This window comes from Selaginella moellendorffii, unplaced genomic scaffold, assembly GCF_000143415.4.
Source record: "Selaginella moellendorffii unplaced genomic scaffold, v1.0 SELMOscaffold_59, whole genome shotgun sequence".
NCBI classification, from domain to species: Eukaryota; Viridiplantae; Streptophyta; class Lycopodiopsida; order Selaginellales; family Selaginellaceae; genus Selaginella; species Selaginella moellendorffii.
In genome coordinates, this window is record NW_003314320.1 from 356,693 (window position 1) to 376,451 (window position 19,759).

At 42.6% G+C, this 19,759-nt stretch overlaps 4 protein-coding genes and 2 long non-coding RNA genes across 7 annotated transcripts; 2 read left to right on the forward strand and 4 right to left on the reverse strand.

Moving 5' to 3' along the window:
• Window positions 1-2,919: 2,919 nt before the first annotated feature.
• On the forward strand, window positions 2,920-5,633 carry LOC112351296 (pentatricopeptide repeat-containing protein At3g26782, mitochondrial-like). Its single transcript, XM_024688905.1, has one exon. It carries the CDS (start codon window positions 2,953-2,955, stop codon window positions 5,554-5,556), a length of 2,604 nt encoding a protein of 867 aa, XP_024544673.1. The 5' UTR covers window positions 2,920-2,952; the 3' UTR covers window positions 5,557-5,633.
• A 552-nt stretch (window positions 5,634-6,185) lies between these two features.
• On the forward strand, window positions 6,186-7,757 carry LOC9643809 (E3 ubiquitin ligase BIG BROTHER-related). Its single transcript, XM_002983598.2, has 7 exons — window positions 6,186-6,533; window positions 6,618-6,864; window positions 6,926-7,104; window positions 7,156-7,194; window positions 7,252-7,382; window positions 7,442-7,550; window positions 7,610-7,757. The coding sequence occupies exons 1-7, from the start codon at window positions 6,195-6,197 to the stop codon at window positions 7,646-7,648; spliced, it is 1,083 nt and encodes a 360-aa protein (XP_002983644.2). The 5' UTR covers window positions 6,186-6,194; the 3' UTR covers window positions 7,649-7,757.
• Window positions 7,681-9,080, reverse strand: LOC9643810 (probable xyloglucan endotransglucosylase/hydrolase protein 5). Its single transcript, XM_002983703.2, has 4 exons — window positions 8,774-9,080; window positions 8,607-8,707; window positions 8,322-8,515; window positions 7,681-8,216 (listed from the first exon to the last, which is right to left on the reverse strand). Exons 1-4 carry the CDS (start codon window positions 9,078-9,080, stop codon window positions 7,808-7,810), a joined length of 1,011 nt encoding a protein of 336 aa, XP_002983749.1. The 3' UTR covers window positions 7,681-7,807.
• Window positions 9,081-10,354: 1,274 nt separating this feature from the next.
• Window positions 10,355-12,267, reverse strand: LOC9643990 (hydroxymethylglutaryl-CoA lyase, mitochondrial). 2 transcript variants are annotated; one of them, XM_024688830.1, is made up of 8 exons: window positions 12,024-12,267; window positions 11,806-11,959; window positions 11,559-11,738; window positions 11,414-11,494; window positions 11,172-11,335; window positions 10,941-11,077; window positions 10,776-10,891; window positions 10,355-10,699 (listed from the first exon to the last, which is right to left on the reverse strand). In XM_024688830.1, the coding sequence occupies exons 1-8, from the start codon at window positions 12,170-12,172 to the stop codon at window positions 10,448-10,450; spliced, it is 1,233 nt and encodes a 410-aa protein (XP_024544598.1). In that variant the 5' UTR covers window positions 12,173-12,267; the 3' UTR covers window positions 10,355-10,447. The 2 variants fall into 2 exon arrangements, with proteins under 2 accessions (XP_024544598.1, XP_002983750.2); XM_002983704.2 differs by having other exon boundaries at window positions 11,806-11,962.
• Window positions 12,268-16,217: 3,950 nt separating this feature from the next.
• LOC112351287 lies at window positions 16,218-17,070 on the reverse strand. Its single transcript, XR_002994068.1, has 3 exons — window positions 16,625-17,070; window positions 16,399-16,533; window positions 16,218-16,327 (listed from the first exon to the last, which is right to left on the reverse strand). It is a non-coding gene; the product is annotated as an uncharacterized LOC112351287 (long non-coding RNA).
• A 1,510-nt stretch (window positions 17,071-18,580) lies between these two features.
• On the reverse strand, window positions 18,581-19,284 carry LOC112351279. The gene is made up of 2 exons (XR_002994067.1): window positions 19,204-19,284; window positions 18,581-19,128 (listed from the first exon to the last, which is right to left on the reverse strand). It is a non-coding gene; the product is annotated as an uncharacterized LOC112351279 (long non-coding RNA).
• Window positions 19,285-19,759: the final 475 nt, after the last annotated feature.

The window sequence follows — 19,759 nt, forward strand, 5'->3', positions numbered from 1 at the left end:
TCTATAGCAATTGAGCGTTTAGGGAATTGAATGGGCTTGTACATTTGATCTCTCTCCATCTTCCGGCCAAACAAGGAACTAAAGAAGAATGATATTTCCATTTGTGAGTCTATAAACCCATATTGTTAGTTCTTTTAGTTGTCCTTATTCTTTGGTTAAGCTAAAGACTAAAGATAGTAAATTATGTGCAATCATAACATTTTTTGGGTTTGGAAGTGTCATTTTGTACATTCTTTTTTACATGGACAATGATTTAATGCTATTTGTGAAGTTTGATAAGCTTTCAGAGTTGCTTCTACTGTTTCTTTTATAGCTTAGCAAGAATAACAAGTGTTGTGCTCACCTCTATGCTCTTGTGCTATAACCACAATAGCCACTTCAAAACCAGCTTGCCTTCTAGATAATTCCTTGACTATTTTTTATGCCATCCATTGGAAGTATCTATTGTTTACATTCTCTAGTTTTTGTCTTACGGGTGATAAAATTTCACAAAACTGGAATGCCTCCTTAATTTTCTTGCTGACAATTGATTTGTGCAAAAATTGATTAGAACAATAGTATCATCCAAGAGAAAGAATAATTCTAGGGCCAAGACACAAACAAAAGAAGAAGAAGAAGCAAATAAAAGATAGAAGCAGGAGAAAGAAAGAAAAATAGGAGAAAAGAAGTGGTAATATAGATGTTAAGCTTAATTGCAAAGAAGCTTTATGACCATGAAAAAAAAGGAAGAAAAAAGAATATGATGGTCACCTTGATTAAGAGTGAATCTTTATTGCTCCAAGGCAAAGCAAACTGTTGGTGCAAGCTGTGATTGATCATTGCCACCACTGCTAGAGCTGATAGTCACTGTTAATTAGGAAAGAATATGAATGAGTTGCTCCTCTAATGGCATGGCATTTAACAATGAATTAAATCACATTTCAAGTGGCTACCAATAGAATGGACCTAAAATCTAGGAGGGAAGAAGAGAGATTTTCATAAACCAAATCACATTCTATTGCTTTTGAAAGCAATTGATCTCTAACTCTCTTTCAACATTACTGCCTTCACCTTCCAAAAAGCTCTATCAAATGCCCTCACCTTAAATTAGACTTATCTCCCACCACTAAATGTTACTAAAATAAATTAATGGTAAATAGTTCATAGTATTTGTTATGATTTTTGGCTATAAACTATATCAATAAGCTTTAGCTTCTTGACAGTTATCTCTTTATAATGGATAAACCTTATAGACTACTTTTCGAACATAGCTCAAAATGCTTATGTATATATCAGTTTTCTTAAACTTTTCTTTGAAGAACTTATTATAAATTTAGTTATAAACTTTGATATTTTGTAGAAGCACTTCCCATATGAAAAAATCTAAGCTAGAATAGAACTTCAAAATATCCTAACTCATCTAAGTTACATTTGTTCTTTTTGCATTTTGCATTTTCCTACATTTAACAATTAGTTTTTAGTTTTTCATTTGGCTTAAAGACTACCTAATCATTTACTTTCTCATCTATAACTTCATTCTCCATTTTTAACTACAAGTTTTTATCCTTCTTCTTTTGCTCAGGTGCAACAGCAACTTCTTACTCTTCCTTGTCATTCTCTTTGACAATTTGGTTTTTATGCCTTTTGAAGAATTTTTTTAGCAACATTTCCTTCTTTATTTCATCATTTTTCTGGACATCTATTTGCAAATAGTGGTTAGTTTTTAGCTTATCCAAAGACAAGTAACTAATTTAATATAAAACTATATCCTTTGCATTTTTATCTTATTGCATGCAAGTTCTTTTTTGTTGTTCTTGGTCTTCTCCCTCCACCAAAATTTCTCTTTTTTTTATTCATGCTCATGTTGCACAATATAGAAGAAAAATCAAGAACTAATTTAGACAATAAGAAAATTACCACAACATGCCAACCATGAAACCCTATCTCCGGTTGAACTGATTTCAAATCAATAGGCTGTTAAAAAGCAAAGAGAACTTAGAGCGGGGATATCCCTCATATACTCTGAGCCTAAGCAACTTTGTTTCAAAGTTCCAAGCTCTTCACAAAGTTATCCAAATCTCTCGATGTGAAATGACTCTTCTTCTCTTCACCACTTTTCCACTGATTTTCCTGCCTTTGCAGCCAAGCTAGAAAGGACCTTGAGCACGAGAATTCAGACAGCGCTGCCTTGCGAGTAGCAGCATCAGCTCCAAAGTCACGTCTCCCTGGCCATTCTTGGAGTTGGCGAGCATGAGCGCTGTCCAGAGAAAATCTGCGAGAAGCGCTCCAAAGTCACTTCTCCCTGGCCGTTCTTGGAGTAGCCGTGCTTGAGAGCTGTCCAGAGAAAAACATCGTGGTGCTCCATGGCATCAAACACCCAGCGAGGCTCGTCCGATGTAGCCATACCTCACGTACATGCTCGATTTTGTGAGGACGCTTGCATTCCTTCGTCGCTGCTGCTGGAAGCGCCATAGCCTCTCGGCCCGTGGCTCACTTTCGAGAAAGCCAGCGAAAGTGATGCGTACGTAGCCGAATCGATCTCCATGCTTTGCTCGTCGCGAGCTCTCTTGGAGCAAATTAGTTTCAACTACTTGCCGCTTTCACAGGATCGACTCGATTCATATCCGCGATGAAGTCCAGCTCGCGATTGGGAAACCATAGTTTTCGACTTGGCCTGGACAAGAGACAGGAAAATAAGAAAGAGAAAAGGAATCTACAAAAACGTTTGCGCTGTTCTTCCAAGATTCTGCAATGACTAGACTTCATTAGCACCTTCGCTGCCGGAAATGAGACTATGAGACTCCATTCCAAGTTCCCCGGACTTTTTTTCCCTGCCGGTGATGCTGAGCTGGAAGACAGTTCCAAAGTATCTCAAAGAACACTTCAATCGCGGCATCTGGAAGGAAAATGGACCTACATATTTTAGGGTTCTTGAGAGAATGCGCTTGAGATGGCCGCGATGACCCCGATCTCATGCTCTGGCGTTGCCGTCTCATCAGCAGATCATGTAAGTCGTCCTTCTTTCGGAGCTATCGCATTGGAACAAGAAATATCCAGCAGCAGCGATGCGAGCCGGAGAGTGCCAGTGCGCTTCTTGCCGGATTGAAGGCATGCGCCAGCACAGAGGAGCTCGATTTCGGGAGGAAGATGCACGATCACGCAATCCAGAGTGGGATGATCGCCGACATCTACATCGCCAGCACTCTAGTCGACATGTACGCGAAATCTGGAAGCATGGCCGATGCTCGCAGCGTCTTCGAGCACATTTCTTCTCCGAATGTGGTGTCCTGGACGGCACTGATGCTGGGCTATGCCGAGAACGGGCAAGCTGAGGAGAGCTTGGATTTGTTCCATAGGATGGAATTTACAGGATGCTTGCCAAACTCTCGAGCTTTTGTGGCTGCTATCAAGGCCTGCTCGTTGCTCTCGGCCAAGGAGGATGGAAAGCTCGTAGATGGAAAGGTCGTCAAGGTAGAGTGTCTGGAGAAAGGCTTGGAGATCTTCTCCAGGGCAGCGAAAGCTGGCTACGACAGGGATACTTTCGTGGAGAACTGTGCCATCGACATGTTTGCCAAGTGTGGAAGCTTGAGAATGGCTCGCCAGGTTTTCGATAAGATGGTCACTCGCAGTGTTGTCTCGTGGAACGCACTGATGCTCGGGTACGCGGAGAATGGCGGTGGTGATCTAGCTCTGGAACTTTTGGACTCGATGCGAGCAGAAGGGATCTGTGAGCCAAACCGAGTTACGATCCTCGCGGCACTTAAAGCTTGCGCGAGCTTGGCGGCGAAGGAAGATGGAAGGCTGGTTGAAGGAGAGGCTGTGAAGATGAATGCCTTGGAGAAAGGCATGGCTGTTCACTCTGAGGCGCTGAAGATTGGATGCGAGCTCGATACGTTTGTCGGGAACAGTCTGGTGGATATGTATGCGAGCTGTGGAAGCATTCTGGATGCTCGAAGAGCTTTCGACAGGACAAGGTGGCAGACTGTGGTATCTTGGAACTCGTTGCTGATGGGATACGTGGAAAACGGGAAGGCAGGATTGGGTTTGAGGCTCTTCGAGCTCATGCAGCAAGAAGCTCTGTGTTCTCCAAATCGTGTCACCTTTCTCGTTGCACTCAAGGCTTGCGCTTGGCTTGCTGCGAACGAGGATGCCACTCAGCTCGACGGAAAGGCTGCTAAACAAGGTGTGCTGGAGAAGGGGAGCGCTATTCACTCTCAAGCTGCTTCTTATGATTACGAGACAGACAATTTCATAGCCAGCAGCTTGATCGACATGTACACGAACTGTGGAGGCCTGGCACAAGCTCAGAGCGTGTTTGACAAGCTCCCCGTTCGCTGTCTGGTCACTTGGAACGCCCTGATCCTGGGATATGTTGAAAGCGGTGAAGCCGGCTCATCTTTGGAGCTCTTCATGAGAATGCGGGAGGATGGCTGCACTCCGGACTCGGTAACTTTCATAGCAGTACTCAAGGCCTGTGCGGGAGTTGCAGCTTTGGAAGCTGGGAAATTTGTATGTGGAGAGATCTATAAAGCTGGGGTCGAAAAGGAGCACGCCGTGAGCACTGGCATCGTGGACCTTTTTGGGAAATGCGGCAACGTAGATGAAGCGGAAGAAAGCTTCGTCTCCACGGACGTGCGGAGTACCATAGCCTGGACTGCGTTGCTGGCCGGCTACAGCCGCCAAGGAAATACCAGGTACGCATTCCAGCTCTTTCAAGCGATGCAGGAAGAGAACGTACTTCCGGACGGTATAACGTTTCTTTGCCTGTTAACAGCGTGCAGCCATGCTGGTCTAGTCGAGAGAGGAAGACGCTACTTTGAAGCCATGCGGTCCAGGTACTCGATCGAGCCTGGTATCGAGCACTACCACTGCATGATAGATACTTTGGCACGAACAAACAAGCTCAGCGAGGCGCTGGATATGGTCAAAGCCATGCCTTACAGGAAAACTCCCGTGGCCTGGATGACGCTCTTGGGGGCATGCAAGAAGTGGAAGAACTTGGAAGTTGGGAAGCTGGCCTTTGAGTCCCTGATGGAGCTGGACGACCGGGACGTCGCAGGCTACATGCTCATGGGAAGCATCTATGGAAGCTTGGGAATGTGGGAGGAGCAATCTAAGATCGAGACGATGAGAACGAGTGCTCGGGTTTTACGACGGCAGGGACAGAGCTGGTGGACAGATCCTAGAGGCGTAGTTCACAGGTTCAGTGCGGGTGATACAAGCCATTATCCTCAAGGGGAGGAGATCAAAGCTTTGCTCAAGAAAACCATGGCGAGGATCAAGAAAGAAGCCGGCTACGTCGCTCATCTCGCTAGCGTCTCCCACCACAACATTTGTGACGAGGCAAAGGAGGACGCGCTCTGTGGACACAGCGAGAAGCTGGCTCTTGCGTGTGCGCTGCTGAACACTCGTCCGGGAGGAACAGTGCGCATCATAAAGAACCTCCGGGTTTGTGATGACTGCCATCTCGTCTTCTGCGCGGTCTCCGCCATGGAAGCGAGACGTATACTCTGCAGAGATTCAAGCAGGTTTCACGTCTTTGGCGATGGCAAGTGCTCCTGTGCCAACTTCTGGTGATGATCAAACGAGAAAGAAGTCTAAAGGAAGTAAAGAAATTAAAGGAAGTAACAAAGTTTAAAGGAATAGTTTGGGTACTTATGACTTAAGCTATGAAAAAGCGTTGCATACAAGCTTAAACCCGGTGTATATATTTGCGTGCTAGGTTTACCAACCACATCAAGCTTCACTTCCCTTTGGTCTGCGTGGTTTATCTATTTCCTTGTGCATGGTGATGGCGGCTGCTAGTGAGAAGAATCGCAAGAGTTCCAAGGCAAAGAATGGAGTTCGCAGTGAGATCCCGCAGAGGAAGAGCCCGCGGCTGGTGGAGAGGCACAGGAAGATGCGAAGGCTGGCTGCTGCCATGAGCAAATTGTCTGTCGATGCAGCAGCAGCATCAAATCGGAAGATTATCACCATCAAATCCAGGGCTCTCAGGCAACAAAAAGAGAGAGATCTTCGCCAAAAGTTGAGACTCAGGAAGAAAATCTGTAAATAATTTGTAAATAAATTGTCAAGATAAATTGAATTTGTCAATTTCTGGTCGAGTCAATCTTTGAATGTAAATTGTCAAAATAAATTGAATTGTCCTACAAGCTTTCAGTGGCTTGGATTAGGGCTTTCGATTATCTCTTACTTAGCATGGAAAATAAAATGGAATGGAATTGGCAAGTGTAGATGGAGATCTCTTCTTGGCTGGCGTGTTTAGGTTGGAGAGCGAATTTAGGGTTGTAGCAGCGATGAAGGGCGAGACGCGCTCCTCCGGCTCCGAGGAGAGTGCCAAGGAGAACAAGGAGCAAAAGCAGATCGATTCTCAATCCAGTGCTTCCTCGGCGCCAGCGGCGGCAGCAGCGGCGGCGGCAGCGCCCGCGTCAGCTGGAGTGGCGGCGCCGGGCGGAGCCGCTGCTGGGAACAACAATGCGCGAGCTCGGCAGCCTTTTACGCAGCTGAGCCAGATAGAATCCGATTTGGTTCTTGCGCGAACGCTCCAGGAACAAGTAAGTGGGCTTTGTCTCTTTTTTGTGATCCTCTGGGCTTCTCTGATTCTCTTTGCGATGTATGGGATTGTTCTTCTGGCCTAGGAAAGAGCTTACATGCTTTTGAGAAATGGAGGGGCTTACTATCATGGCTACGAGGATGACTCCGACGAGGATGGTGAGGAGGAGAGCGATGTTCGAGTCCAGGCTCCTGGATTAAACGCTGACAACAGGACGACCACCATGGATGGCTCCCAGTACGAAAGTGATGAGGCGTTTGCCAGGGCTTTGCAGGAGAATGAGGAGCGCGAGCACGCGGCTCGTATGATGGCGCTCGCCGGAATCCATGACTGTGAGTTTCGATTGCTTTCCACTCATCTTGTTTTGGTGCTGAGATGAGTGGGAAATGGCAGTGGGAGACGATGGTGAAGAAGAGGAGGATGAGGAAGGAGAGGAAGATGACGAAGAAGTGGATGAGGACGATGTGGATGTACATGAAGACGACGAGGAAGATGATGAGGATGAAGACGAAGATGACGAGGAAGAAGAAGAAGAAGAGGAGGAAGAGGAGGATGGCAGTGATGAATCACAGGTATGTAGAGCTTTTTGTTTATTTTGCGAAAAGTTAAGATTCTCGTGGCAGGAGTGGCAAGATGTTGATCCAGACCATATGTCTTACGAGGTAACATTCCCTCTTTCGTTTCATCCTGTATTCTTAAGTTTCTTTTTCCTTCCACAGGAGCTCGTGGCGCTTGGTGATGCTGTCGGAGTAGAAAGTCGAGGGCTCTCTTCGGATGCCATAGCCGAGCTTCCAGTAACATCCTACAAGCGTGGTCATACCGGAGGCAGCACCAGCAGTGACAGTGAGCAGTACGTACAAAGATTTTTGATTTCTTGAGTAACTTCTAGTCTAAACTGGGATCACTTAGGTGTGTGATTTGTCGACACGATTACGAGGAAGACGAGATGCTGTTGACATTGCCTTGCAAGCACAAGTATCACTCCGAGTGTATCCAGCAATGGCTTCAGATTAACAAGGCAAGTTGTTTCTTTTCTTTCATCCGTGTCTCTGATCCGTGAAGTTTGTTTTCCTGCAGACTTGCCCTGTTTGCAGTGCTGGAGTCACTGCCTCATAAAGAATACAATCAGGGAAAAAAAGAATCCAATGTAAAGAACATTACACACAACGTGAAATTCGTCACGGTGTCTCAAAAAATGGTATGTCCTCTAAGACAAATTATTGTTCGTCCTAAGCTCCGAGTCGTCGATGTTTCTGAGTTCCAAGCAAAGTCAAGTCAGGGATTGGCACCGCACTCTGGAGGAACTGGTGAATAGCGCTTGGTATCAGTGCAGTAGTCGTATATGGTGTAGTTTCTCACGATGGAGCCGAGATTATCCAGCTGACCAACGTCCAAAACACGGTACTTTTCCTCATCCCACCAGTGATTTCGATTCCCAGAGCTAAAACAAAATCCAGGATCACCAGGAGACGAGGAGGGGTCGCAGCCATCGATGGCAAAGTCTTGGAAGGAAGCGATGAAAGGTGCGTAGTTCCAGTTGGTTTTCTCGAGGCCGCCAACTGTGGCCCATTGCTCTCCGTTCCACATACTCCCAAAGATCCGCATTGGCTGGCTAAACGCGTAGGGGACTCCGAGGTGGCTGTTGTTCCGAAAGACTCGCACTGGAGTGTCGTCGACGAAAAATCTGCTCCAAAAAGAAGGAAAGAACCAAAGTAAGTTAAAATTTCTAGCGCTTTGCTTCCAAGAGTGAAAGAACTTCTGGCAAAAGCAAGGAAAAGATTTCTCTTACATGACTTGGTACTGGTTCCAGAGAACAGAGTACGTGTGATAATCGAGGCTTGGATCAAACCACAGTAGGATTCGCTGCTCTCTTCCACCGGTTCCATTGACATAGATGTTCGTCTGGAGCGCGTATGGCTGCCCGGATCTGTTGCCCAAGAACTCAAAGTCGAACTCGTCGCGATTCTCCGTGTGTGACGCCATCTGGACGAGTCAAATCGATCGAGAAACTGTATTAGATCCAATGTTCTTGGAAGACACTGACGGAGATCTTGGAAGAAAACTTGATGCTTACATAGAAAGCTGTTACTGTTCCAGCCGAGTCATTGGCGACGAGCTTCATTTGCATCTTGAGATGGCCAAAGAGATAGGATCTCTTAGATCCGAATTCGGCCCCTAGGAGATCACGCACAGATCGATCACAAAGGAAGGAAATTCATGAAATAACAGAGTTTCTCTTACCGGATTGCTTGTCGAGCAGAATGTCCGCGAGCAGGCCGCCGTTGAGAAGCCGGACGTGATCTCCCGACCAGGAGATGTTGTAATTCTCGTCGAATGTGGCCGCATTGGAGCTCTTCTTGTGGCGGTGATTCCTGGCGGATGCTCGAGTTGCTCCAACGCTCGCTCCAATCACCACTGCTGCAGTGACAAGAAGAGCGAGAGCCGCGATGGAGAGAAGGATTTTGGGTCGTGTGGAAGAGCAGCAGCACCTGCATTCGTCCCTGGAGAGCAGCCATTGCTTGCGAGTGTCTGCTGGATCTGTTGCCATTTGCTTTGCTTAAACCCTACAAAATCTGCGTTTTGGTGATTTATTTTGGTTATAGTTTGAGGTTATGGAAAGAAAAACTTATTGCTTAAGTTTATCTATAATATTTACCTTTAGGAATTTCTTTTTTATATATTTTTATCAGCTATAGTTAGTTTAAATATAAATTTAATTAAATTGGTTTATTATACTTAGTTTTATCTGTTTCTCTTTTGCTATCATAAAAGATTCTATTTTAATAATTCACCAATTGAAATTATTTAATAAGAAGTACAAAGCAAAGCTTCTCAATTTGTATTATACATTTAGAAAACCAATCCACACAAAAAACACCAATATTAATACGTACTCCAGTATTATCTTAACAGTTAACAACTTGACAATCATCACAAATGCATCTCTTGATATCATTGCAAGAGCCGCTCTTACAGATCTCACAATTGTTTCCTTCGTTGTTAAAGTGGCACATCTTGCAAAATGTGTGGCAGTGTGATTTAATTGCAGGGTCCTGTGGGCAGGAATAAAAATTATAACAGTCTTGAGCATTGACTGCCATTGCTAGCACCAAACATAGAATTATAACAATTCCTTTCTTCATCCTGAGACTGCCGGCTACTAAGTGATCACATAATTCTTTCATTTTATAGTAAGTAACACGTTAACAAAATATCAAAAATGCTAAGCCAAGCGAGCCGGGAATCTGTAAAGTGGTCTTAGATTAAAACGGTATTATAAAGCGAGCTTAGATTAAAACGGTATATCGTCCTGCTTTTAGAGAGGAGTAATCTAGATTAATAAAAGGAGTAATTGTCGTCTTAGCAAGCGTTATGTTCTCTAGAAGGAACAAAACGTCCCTGAAAGACTTACGAGTGAACTGTTTTTATTGATGATGAGTTTACTGGCACGATCGAAGCTCCGATCGAAGGATGGATCTATCAAGCATAGACGGGGCAATTGGAGCTGCTGCAAGGTCCCTTGCAAGTGCATCGACCATAGGAGCAGCTTCCAGAGTGGCACCTCTCGCAGTGCTCGCCGTGGCTCACAAAGTGGCAAAGCTTACAGTAGTCCTTGCACTTGAGGCCACCAAAAAAGCAGGTATACCTCCTGTAACATTTGGCTTCCTCATGCGCTCCCTCAATCACCATGGCTGCCACAAGAAAGATCGCTGCCAGCATTAAAAGAAACATCACAAACTTCATTGTCAAGAGCAAGAAAACCAAGCAAAGAATGCCTACAAGATGGCTCTCTCTCTCTCTCTCTCTCAATATATATATATATATATATGGTGTGCTGCTATAGTAATATTTTCTTTCATTCATCTCAGGTGAGACGATCTTCAATAATTATATTCTGTACATGTTCTCGAATGGTTAGATCTTGGAGTGCTCGCATCTGCTAGACTTGCCCAGAGCCACAGCGGTCTTGGAGCCCGACTGGCGCCCCAGGTGCTGCGAGATAAACTCTCCAGCAGCGAGAACCAAGCTCAAGTCCACGTTTGTGGAGACGCCCAGCCCGTTTAGAAGATAGATCACGTCCTCCGTCGCTACGTTCCCAGACGCGCCTTTCGCGTAGGGGCAGCCACCGAGCCCTGACACGGACGAATCCACGGTGCTCACTCCCATCTAAAACAAATCCACAGAGCTCATTCCCTACTCGAGAAGAAACGAGAAAAAAGCGAAGAGTGAATTGATCACTCACTTGTAAAGCTACGAGGATATTGGACAAGGCTTGACCATACGTGTCGTGCATGTGTACGGCTAGATTCTCCACTGGAACGACGGACATTACTGCCTCGAGCATCGGCACCAAAGTTCCTGCCAATCGTTCCAAGCTTTAGATAATAAAAGAGTGATTTTTCCTTACCCGGGGTTCCAACGCCAATCGTATCACCCAGAGAGATTTCGCTGCAACCCATTCGGTAGAGCTCGCCAGCAACGTATCCAACTTTGTGGGGAGGAACCGGGCCTTCGATCGGGCAGCCTACAACACAAGAGATGTACCTTGAAGAAGGAATGATATGCAGTGAGAAAAAATGAAAGCAGAATTCGTTCTCTCTTTTTTTTTGTGAAAGATAAAACGAGCCTCTTAGCTTACCCTCGGACAGAGATGCCGTGCTGCTTTGCTAGATCACAGACCTGTTTGTAGCGCTCCAGGCTCTCGCTGATGGTGCAATTTATGTTTGCCTTGGAGAATGACTCGGAGGCTGCTGCGAAAACTGCTACGTCTCTTGCTCCAGCATCCAGTGCTGCTTGAAAACCCTGAGGTGCAGCATGGATGCTACTAGACCTTATTCTAAGCGAAAGAAAGAAAGAAAGAAAGAAAGAAATCAAGAGTACCTTGACGTTTGGCGTGAGGACTGGAAACTTGCTCCCTTGGAGAGCTTTGATGGCATGCAAAACCTCCTTGGCATCCGAGAGCTACAACAAAAGGAAGTTTTCATGTCGTTTACAACAAACTGGCAACAAACTGGAAATTTGTTACCTGTGGAACCCATTTGGGCGAGACAAAGCTGGTGGCCTCGACGACTTGGAGGCCGGAAGCACAGAGCTTTCGTATAAGCTCAACTTTGATGTGAGTTGGAACAATCTTCTTTTCGTTTTGCAGCCCGTCTCGAGGCCCGACCTCGACGATCTTCACAAACTCTGGCATGCTACCAAATATCTACATTTTCAAACAAAACGACATGAAGCGTAGAAAAAGAAACATCGAGATATAAGTTAAAAGTTACCCTTGGCTTTGGACGCTCCGTGCTGAAATAGCGGCTGGAAGAGCGAAACAAGCCTCCGGAAGAAGCCCAGAACCCTTGCTCGCTCGCTGAAGAAGATGGAAAGCTGAAGGATTGGTACAGTCCCCTTTGTGACGGCCTCCACTGTGAATCATCACTACTGGAAAAGAAAAAAAAAACTAAGCAACTAAAAACTCGTGCAAAATGGAAGAAAATTTCACCTTGAGTTGCCGAAGCCCTCCCTGGCGAGCAAGCACGGCCTCCAGGCTGCGGAGAAGGAATCGGAGGAATCCATGGCGGGCGACACACCATGAGAGCCGAGCCACGCCCTGATTGTGGCCTGCGGAGCAGTGATCCTGGGAAGCCGCATCACAAAGACATTCTACTCTCGCCCTCGATTTGGAGTGTCGCCCTACCCTACCTACCCAAGTCTCGGGATTTCTTATGTCTATACAGTCAATTCTGGAAGAATTTTCATCTCTCTCTTTTTCTTACATTTGTGCGAATGCCATGAAAAATCAAAAACATTATTAAACGAGTACTTGCCCAACAAATGCTGGGTGGTTTACAAAGAGGTTCAATATAAAACTTTTTTATAAACAATGTTAATTGTAAAAATAGAAAGATCTTGGGGAAGGAAGTGGCTTTAGCATGTGGTGTTTTGAACTTTAATTCCAAATCCACGTGGTGATATGCATCTTGATAAAGCCACATAAAGTTGCCCATGAGTGAAAATTGGGTGGGGCAAGTAAACTCTAACTTAGTTAAATGTCTGTCTTTGGCATTTGGAATTTGTTAAATAGTAACCCAAACGAATTGGAAATTATCATCTGAACATTTTGAATGGAATTTATGTATTTAATGGTATTAGTGTGATATGTGGGATAAAGATGGTAAATTTTTAAAATTTTCACCATTTCCAATTTTGAGAAGCCATTCAAACCATGATTTATCACTTTTAGCAAGTTGCATATTTGTTTTCAAAGATAACTTTCTCAATAATCCCCATAATTTATTCATTCTTATAGAACTTGAAATAATTTATGCCCCATGTCCATGTGGAATGATTGGAAGTGTTTGTTTAAAGTCCCCGCTAATGACAACAATTATGCCACCAAAAGGTAATAATGTATTTTTTAGGTCTCACAACACTCGATTAACAGTAGTGAATGCATGAGTGTGAACCATATTTATTTCATCCCATAACAATATGTTAGTAGTTTTGATTTTTATACCTACTTCACTATTAACAGTTATAGTGGAAGTTGATGTTTCATTTATTGGAACAGGAGGTTTAAAAGTAGTATGTAAAATTCGGCCATTATAAAGTAAAGTACTTGTAATTACTGTCCAAACCATGCTAACAACATTTATTTTTTTCAGTTGTAAAATATTTATAAGAATGTTAAGAAGAAATATTTTACCAGTACCACCAGGGCCATCAATGAAAATGTATCGATTATGCTCAGTTGGGTGATCAATAACATTAAGAATATCATTAAAAATATTTAACTGTTCTTGATTAAATCGAGGAATATTTTGTTCAACATTTTGATATATTTATGTTGAGTTGACAATATTTTCATCATCAAAATTTTCAAACGTAAAGGTAGATAGTAGTTTTGATTAATTTTGCCATGCATTTTCATTTTAATATTTATATCATGTAAAGCATGTTCATAATGAAAAATTAGATTTTTTTGCATGAAATCCTCAAAGAGGAAGTCTTTAAATTTATCCCATAAGAAGTAAGGATCTTTTGGAGTGCAAAAGATACAAAGTAATACAAATAATTGTCTTAATTGTGATGGTATTTTAAAAAAGTAAGCATCTTCTAAACATTTTTCCCATTTGGTATCATCAGCTATAATCCCCATTGCATTTGCAACTTGTTGAAACGTGTCATAATAAATATTGTTAACTGTATTGAGATCTTTGAAAGATGTAACACCTTTTTTATGGAGTAAAATAAGACGTAAATGATATAGTTCAACATTAGATAGAGACATAGAATATATTCGGGGAATGACATTTCTTGTATGTCAAATTTGCTAGTTATGAGTATGAGCGTTAAATGTATAATATAAAGGGATCTCAGGATATGTATATTGTCTAGCATTTGGGTCATTTATATTTAATTCAAACTATTTTGTCAACATCATAGCTCTTTGAAGTGTCATTTGTTCAGAACCTTCTATAAAATAAACATTTTGAAATTTTGGAAAATGGATACGGATTATAGGGATCGAACGACTATGCATTTTAAATTTAAAAAGTCTCTATATTGCCTTTAGAGCAGATTCATAACGTGCTTTATAAAATATTGAAATAAATATTTAATACTTTTTATAGTAGCACAAATTTCAATATTAATATGAGCATTATATTTTTTACAAAGGTATTTATTATAAGGCACTACCCAACGATTATCAATATAACACCCACTTTTTATATATATACAGCTATTATCAGGTCTATAATAATTTGGATATCCATCAACACTAAAAGTAATTTTGTAATTAAATTTTTTCTGATAACCTTTTGAGCAAGTGCCATTTTTCATGCAAAGACTATTAGAATAAAGAGGCTCACATGGATCATGTATCATATGAGATGTAATTATTTTAGAAATTTCAAGTTCATTTTGAGGATCAAGCAATTGTGCCGTTATATATTGGTCAATAACATCATGGTCTTTAATCTTGTTTTCATAAGATAAAATCCCTAGAAAGTGACAATGTGGAAGGCCTCTTTTTTGAAATTCAATTACATATATAAAAGCAATACAATTTCCAAAAATATATTTTTTAGTAATATCATTCAAAAATTCTTTAAGCTTGATATGAAATGCTCTAGAAACCAAGTTTGGACGATCCTCAGTGCCTTCATTTGGATGTAAGTTTTAGCCATTTAGCATTGCATGTAAAAGTAATGAAAAGATTTGGCTTTGAAAAATGAGTAACTATAGCTATTGCATCTTGATAATTTTGTTGTATTGCTCTAGGGCCACCCCCAAAACTTGAAGGTAAAATAACAATCTTGCCTGGATTTATATTTTCATTAATAGCACAGTTTGCACCATAATCCATAAGATCAGTATACATTTCAACTTGCAATTGTTTCTAATGAGTGCGATAGTAATTCAAATTATTGCTTTCAACTTTTACATAAGCATCAACTATATATTGTTGTGTGAGTCTTTCTGCATGTAAAATTAAATTAAAACCAAAGTGTATTGTGTCTCTTATAGATAAATGGTATGCATAATATTGGAGTAATGTAATTCAACATCTGGAATTAAAAATATTTTTATGCCAACCTTTGTCACCAAAAGGAAATATTAATGGGTAAACCATTGGATCACAATTATAATCAAGTGTTGAGATACATTTAGAATTGCTTACAGTTGGATATATACAAATTTCACGACTATGTGGCGGTTCTCCATCATCACTAACAAACACAACAGCATCATTTGTCCGTGGAGCATTATAGCGTTGTGGATTAGTTCCTTCAGTTTTTAATAACATGTAAACACCACATATAAGATAACCTAAAAGTGTAGCAAAAAAAATTTCTTCTTGTTCCATTTCATACATCATTTTGAAAGCTTGAGCATATGGGTTAACATGACAAAGGAGAGCATCAAGATGTTTAAGTAAGTTTGTCTCACGGCTTGAATTAAAAGGGTTTTGCTTTCTTATATCTATAGCTTCTAGAGTATCAAGCATATAAAGTTGTCCATAGGTTCAATATTGACCTTCAGAAGGATGTGCTGAAACAATATTATGATATATTTGACCATGGATTTTAAAGCAATAAAGACCATGACCTTTTACAATATTAATATTAGAAGACATAGATGCAAAAGCAAGAGCACTATTGTAGTGTCTAATATTTGTTTTAAAATTAGAGTTCTTATTTTGCTTGTAAAGTGAAAGTAAATCAAATGGTAAAGGTGAAATTGGAGGTAATATAACTTGGTTATTCTAGCAACACATTGAAGAGTTTTCATCTTTAAAATGCAATGCATTACAAAAAGTACAAACAAATGATAAACTACCAATATTAAAATTTATTATGTTAAAGTCATTATAAATGCTATGGCTTGCTAGTGTGGTATTCATGGGTGGGAGTGGTAGATTTAATATTGCTTGATATATATAATCATCATAATAACGTGCATGTAAGGTTCCAGATGCTTCTAACTGTCCAATTGATTGCTGTATATAATCATTATCATGATTAATATTTTGGTATATAGAATCATTATCATGATTATTTTGAACAGCTATAGTATGTGTATCATGGTCAATCATAGTTTCAGAGGCATCTAAATCTCCATTAGATTGTTTACTATGTCGTATGGTTCTCAAACGATGGCAGAGGCAAGGCATTTTCAGTCACTTCGATTATAGGTTTGATTATATATATATATTTTTAATTGAGTTTGTATAGAAGTTTATGCAGAATAGAAATGCAGACTACAGTTGGATATATATAAATTTCACAACTATGTAATGATCTGAAAGGAAAATATTAGACTTTTGCGAAGCACACTCAAGAACAACAAAATAACTCCACTGTTGTGTTTACCAATCTCTGCCTCATAATCCACAGCTTTGCAATTTTGAGCTGCAGCCCCAAGTGCTGCTCCTACGCCAGCATCAGGTTACCTGGCACAGCATCCTAGCACAGCATCGTTGAAACCAGCCCTCAAACTCTCGGAAACTGGAACTAAATTTTAGATTCGACAGAAGTAGTATCAGACAGAAAAAAAATCTCATCATAGAATACAAAGATATTCAAACTTACGACTTACCTCGATCTAAAAACGAAGCTAAACCACGCGATGCTTGCGGTGGCGCCTTCTGCTTCTCCTTCTCTTTCAAGAGAACCCAGACATCAGTGCTGTGTCGGATTTCCAAAACTTCAGGAGCAGTGTTGGCTGGCACAGCCACTCGACAGCCCTACGTCAACTCGAAACACCTGGTTCCTACAAACGGAGTTGATCCCGAGCATGTGCTGAAACAAAAATCCCTCACCAGGCCCAGCAGCAAGGGATTCCTCGAGAGAATCCGGGGATGAAGAGGGAGTGTCCTTGATAATTGCTTTCTTGTAGGCCAAAGAGCTCGTGAGGCGGTGGCGAACAGGGATCAAAGCTTTGCTGAGTTGGAGATGAGCCAATTTGCCTCTCACAATCCTGAGTTGATCCCGAGAGGAGCCTCGATTGTGTGCCCGACTACCATTCTACTCGCCCCTGTTACTTACCACGGCTCTCACGGGAATGCCCACACAACCGTGTCCGAGTAGAGCAGCCATGGAGCCCTAAGAGTGCATGGCATACACACCCTCTTCCCTTCCCGGCCACGCATGCATCCCGCCCATTGGCCGCCACAACATTGAGCCGATATTCCCGCTAACCATGGCCACCGGCCCTGGTCCGAGCCTGGGCTGGTCTCCCCTTCCCAAGAACCATGGCTTCCGAGGCTGCCCCGGGCCCGGGATCGGACGGCTGCGGGGGTCTGGGCTCTTCGTTCTTATTATTATAGATTAAAGGCAAACACCAAATATGGTTCTTGTACCTCTTTGTATTGTATACATAATCAACTCTTGTAGTCACTCTCATTAGTGGAACGATGCCACCACACACGGGATTACCAGACGTTCTTTGGTTTTATATCTTGTCCAAGCTGCTGGATGTTGAATCACTGGTTCGAGCATCCCTTGTTTGCAGGGAATGGAACGGGTTTGTTCGTAGCGAGGGCAACGATATCAAGCAAAGGTGTAAATCTCCACTCTTGTTTCTTAAAGTGGAACTTCGAAGGCTGGCATGCTTCAATCCTCAAAGTGGCCAGCTCTACGATCCCAACACCTTTTTTCTGCCACCTGAGGTATCAGTTTCATTATCCAGCATTCCAGTCGCTAGCTCCAATGGTTGGGTGTTGTGGAGGTACTACACAGAGGAAGATATGGTCTCTCTGGTGATAAACAATCCCTTGGTACGATCCAGCTCAGTGGCGCTGCCACACTGCCATGACGTTCAGTTGGAGGATTGGATTCAACCTGAGAACTTCGCCATGCTTGCGGCCAAAGACGGCAGCAGCTTTTGCATATCTTTTGTCCTCTTTGGTACCATTAATGCGTATGCTTATACTGCGGGTGGTCATGATCATGATCAGAACGAGTGGAGAACGGTCGGGAATGGAAGATATAAGGGACATAGGGTTGCATGGACTAATTTTGAGCACTGCCACATCTTAGGGGAAAGCGGTCACTGGGTTTACAAGCCCCAAAATGATGAATGTGTGCTTGTGGGGAAATTGGAAAGCTTGGAGGATTACGAGTATGGTGCTTTTGGATTAGTCTCGTTGAGAGGAGAGCTCGTCACCGTGAGATTCATGAACGGGCCCATGCGTTTATCACTGGTAAAAAGTGTTGACGGGTTTGTAAAAGAGGAGGAAAAATGGGTTTGTGCTGAAACTATCCCATATAGGAGAAAGAAAGTGTTTATTTGCTTGGATAATGAGTTCCACCACGTTCCATGGAAACTAACGGTGCTTGATTTGAAGACTGGAGTGTGGAAGGTTGAAAAGCTTGTGACACCAATCAAGTTTAAATGGTGCCCTCTAATGAAAGAAACCGATGAAGCTCAGCCATGGCCGAAAGATTGGCCCATGTCACACACATTAGCATTTGTTCCAAATCCAAAAATCTAAAGAAGCTATAGTTTGTCTTCAGAGAAAGAGTTTAGGGTTGTGTTTTGTGAGAGAGCGTGGGTGCAGGAGAATTCGTGCTCGATAAAATGGAGCTCGACGGGTCACGGCATAGCTCCCGGGCCTCCATAGTAGGCGAAGTTGCCACCTCGGGCTCCTTGATCTACGCGGGCATTTTATTCTAGAGCCGGCCCCATATCTTAAGCTATGAAACTCGTAGCTGGAAAATTTGGGAAAGAAACCCCCGTGCAAATCGATCGAGGGAGAAGAAAGAAGCACGAATGGAAGATTGGGGATCCACAATCCCTAGTGGATTCTAGTCCAGCTTCAGAGCATCGAGAGCCATCTCAGTCTTGTACATGGCGTGCTTGAAACCCTGGCCGATCTGTAGGACCCGAGTGGCAAAGCGCTTGGCATTGGCAGCGTTGGTGTGTAGGAGAGCGTTGGCCTGGAGTTGCTCATCGTTGTCGATAGAACTGTGGACTGCGGCGAGATCGAGCTGGCGGAGGGTGGGGATGAATGAAAGCCGCCTCGGTGCCGTGGAGAAGTTCCTCCAAGTCTCGCTTGAGCTAGATCGCTCTGCCCATTGGAATGTTGTGTGCCATCCTCACTGCAGAGAAGAGAAACGAAACAGAGAGAGAGAGAGAGACGAGAAGGAGAATCTAGAAAAGAAAAACACACTCACCTTGTGGAGAGAAGAGAGAACAGCCGAGAAGACAGCGCTTAAAGAGAAGAATAGCGAGCTGTAGCGGATTTTATAAAGCAGGAGAGATTGACCATTGACCTTTGAATATCTTTGACTTGGATCTCTGAATATCTTTGACTTTAGATTTTCGACAGCTAAAGCATCATAAAAATCTTGGATTTTGAATTCCGTTAGAGATGTTTGAAAGTTGACCCATAAAATCTTCTTAATGAATAGATTTTTAACTTAAGGCACTCTTCATGACGTTCACTAATCATGTGTTTAACAGAGCAAGAGTACCGAGATTAGCTACTCCTTGCCATGGTTGCTTTTGAGCCTTTTGAGGATTTCATACAATTACTTGGGAACTGCGGTTCTAGGATCTCTTCACCATCTAGTGCTTCTTGAAACGTCTTGCTCACAAGAGCGTTGCTCGTCGCATGGATCAAATATATATATAGTTTACTTACTTCAAGCTTACTTGAGGAATGTCTTAGCTTAATCTTTCTTAATCATCAATTATGTACATTTTAAATACTTTTCCTGATAGTTTGTA

Bases quoted from the DNA above. Each gene is read 5' to 3' on its own strand.
- LOC9643810 (XM_002983703.2), bottom strand. From the start codon at position 9,080: ATGGCAACAGATCCAGCAGACACTCGCAAGCAATGGCTGCTCTCCAGG. The intron at 8,708-8,773 runs GTAAGAGAAACT...GTGATCTCCTAG, and splicing joins TCTGCTCGACAAGCAATCCG to GGGCCGAATTCGGATCTAAG. The intron at 8,516-8,606 runs GTAAGCATCAAG...TGACTCGTCCAG, and splicing joins GAACAGTAACAGCTTTCTAT to ATGGCGTCACACACGGAGAA.
- LOC112351296 (XM_024688905.1), top strand. From the start codon at position 2,953: ATGCTCTGGCGTTGCCGTCTCATCAGCAGATCATGTAAGTCGTCCTTC.
- LOC9643990 (XM_002983704.2), bottom strand. From the start codon at position 12,172: ATGCGGCTTCCCAGGATCACTGCTCCGCAGGCCACAATCAGGGCGTGG. The intron at 11,963-12,023 runs GTGAAATTTTCT...TTTCTTTTCCAG, and splicing joins GAGGGCTTCGGCAACTCAAG to TAGTGATGATTCACAGTGGA. The intron at 11,495-11,558 runs GTAACAAATTTC...CTTTTGTTGTAG, and splicing joins CGCCCAAATGGGTTCCACAG to CTCTCGGATGCCAAGGAGGT.
- LOC9643809 (XM_002983598.2), top strand. From the start codon at position 6,195: ATGGAATTGGCAAGTGTAGATGGAGATCTCTTCTTGGCTGGCGTGTTT. The intron at 7,105-7,155 runs GTATGTAGAGCT...TTCTCGTGGCAG, and splicing joins ATGGCAGTGATGAATCACAG to GAGTGGCAAGATGTTGATCC. The intron at 7,195-7,251 runs GTAACATTCCCT...TTCCTTCCACAG, and splicing joins CAGACCATATGTCTTACGAG to GAGCTCGTGGCGCTTGGTGA.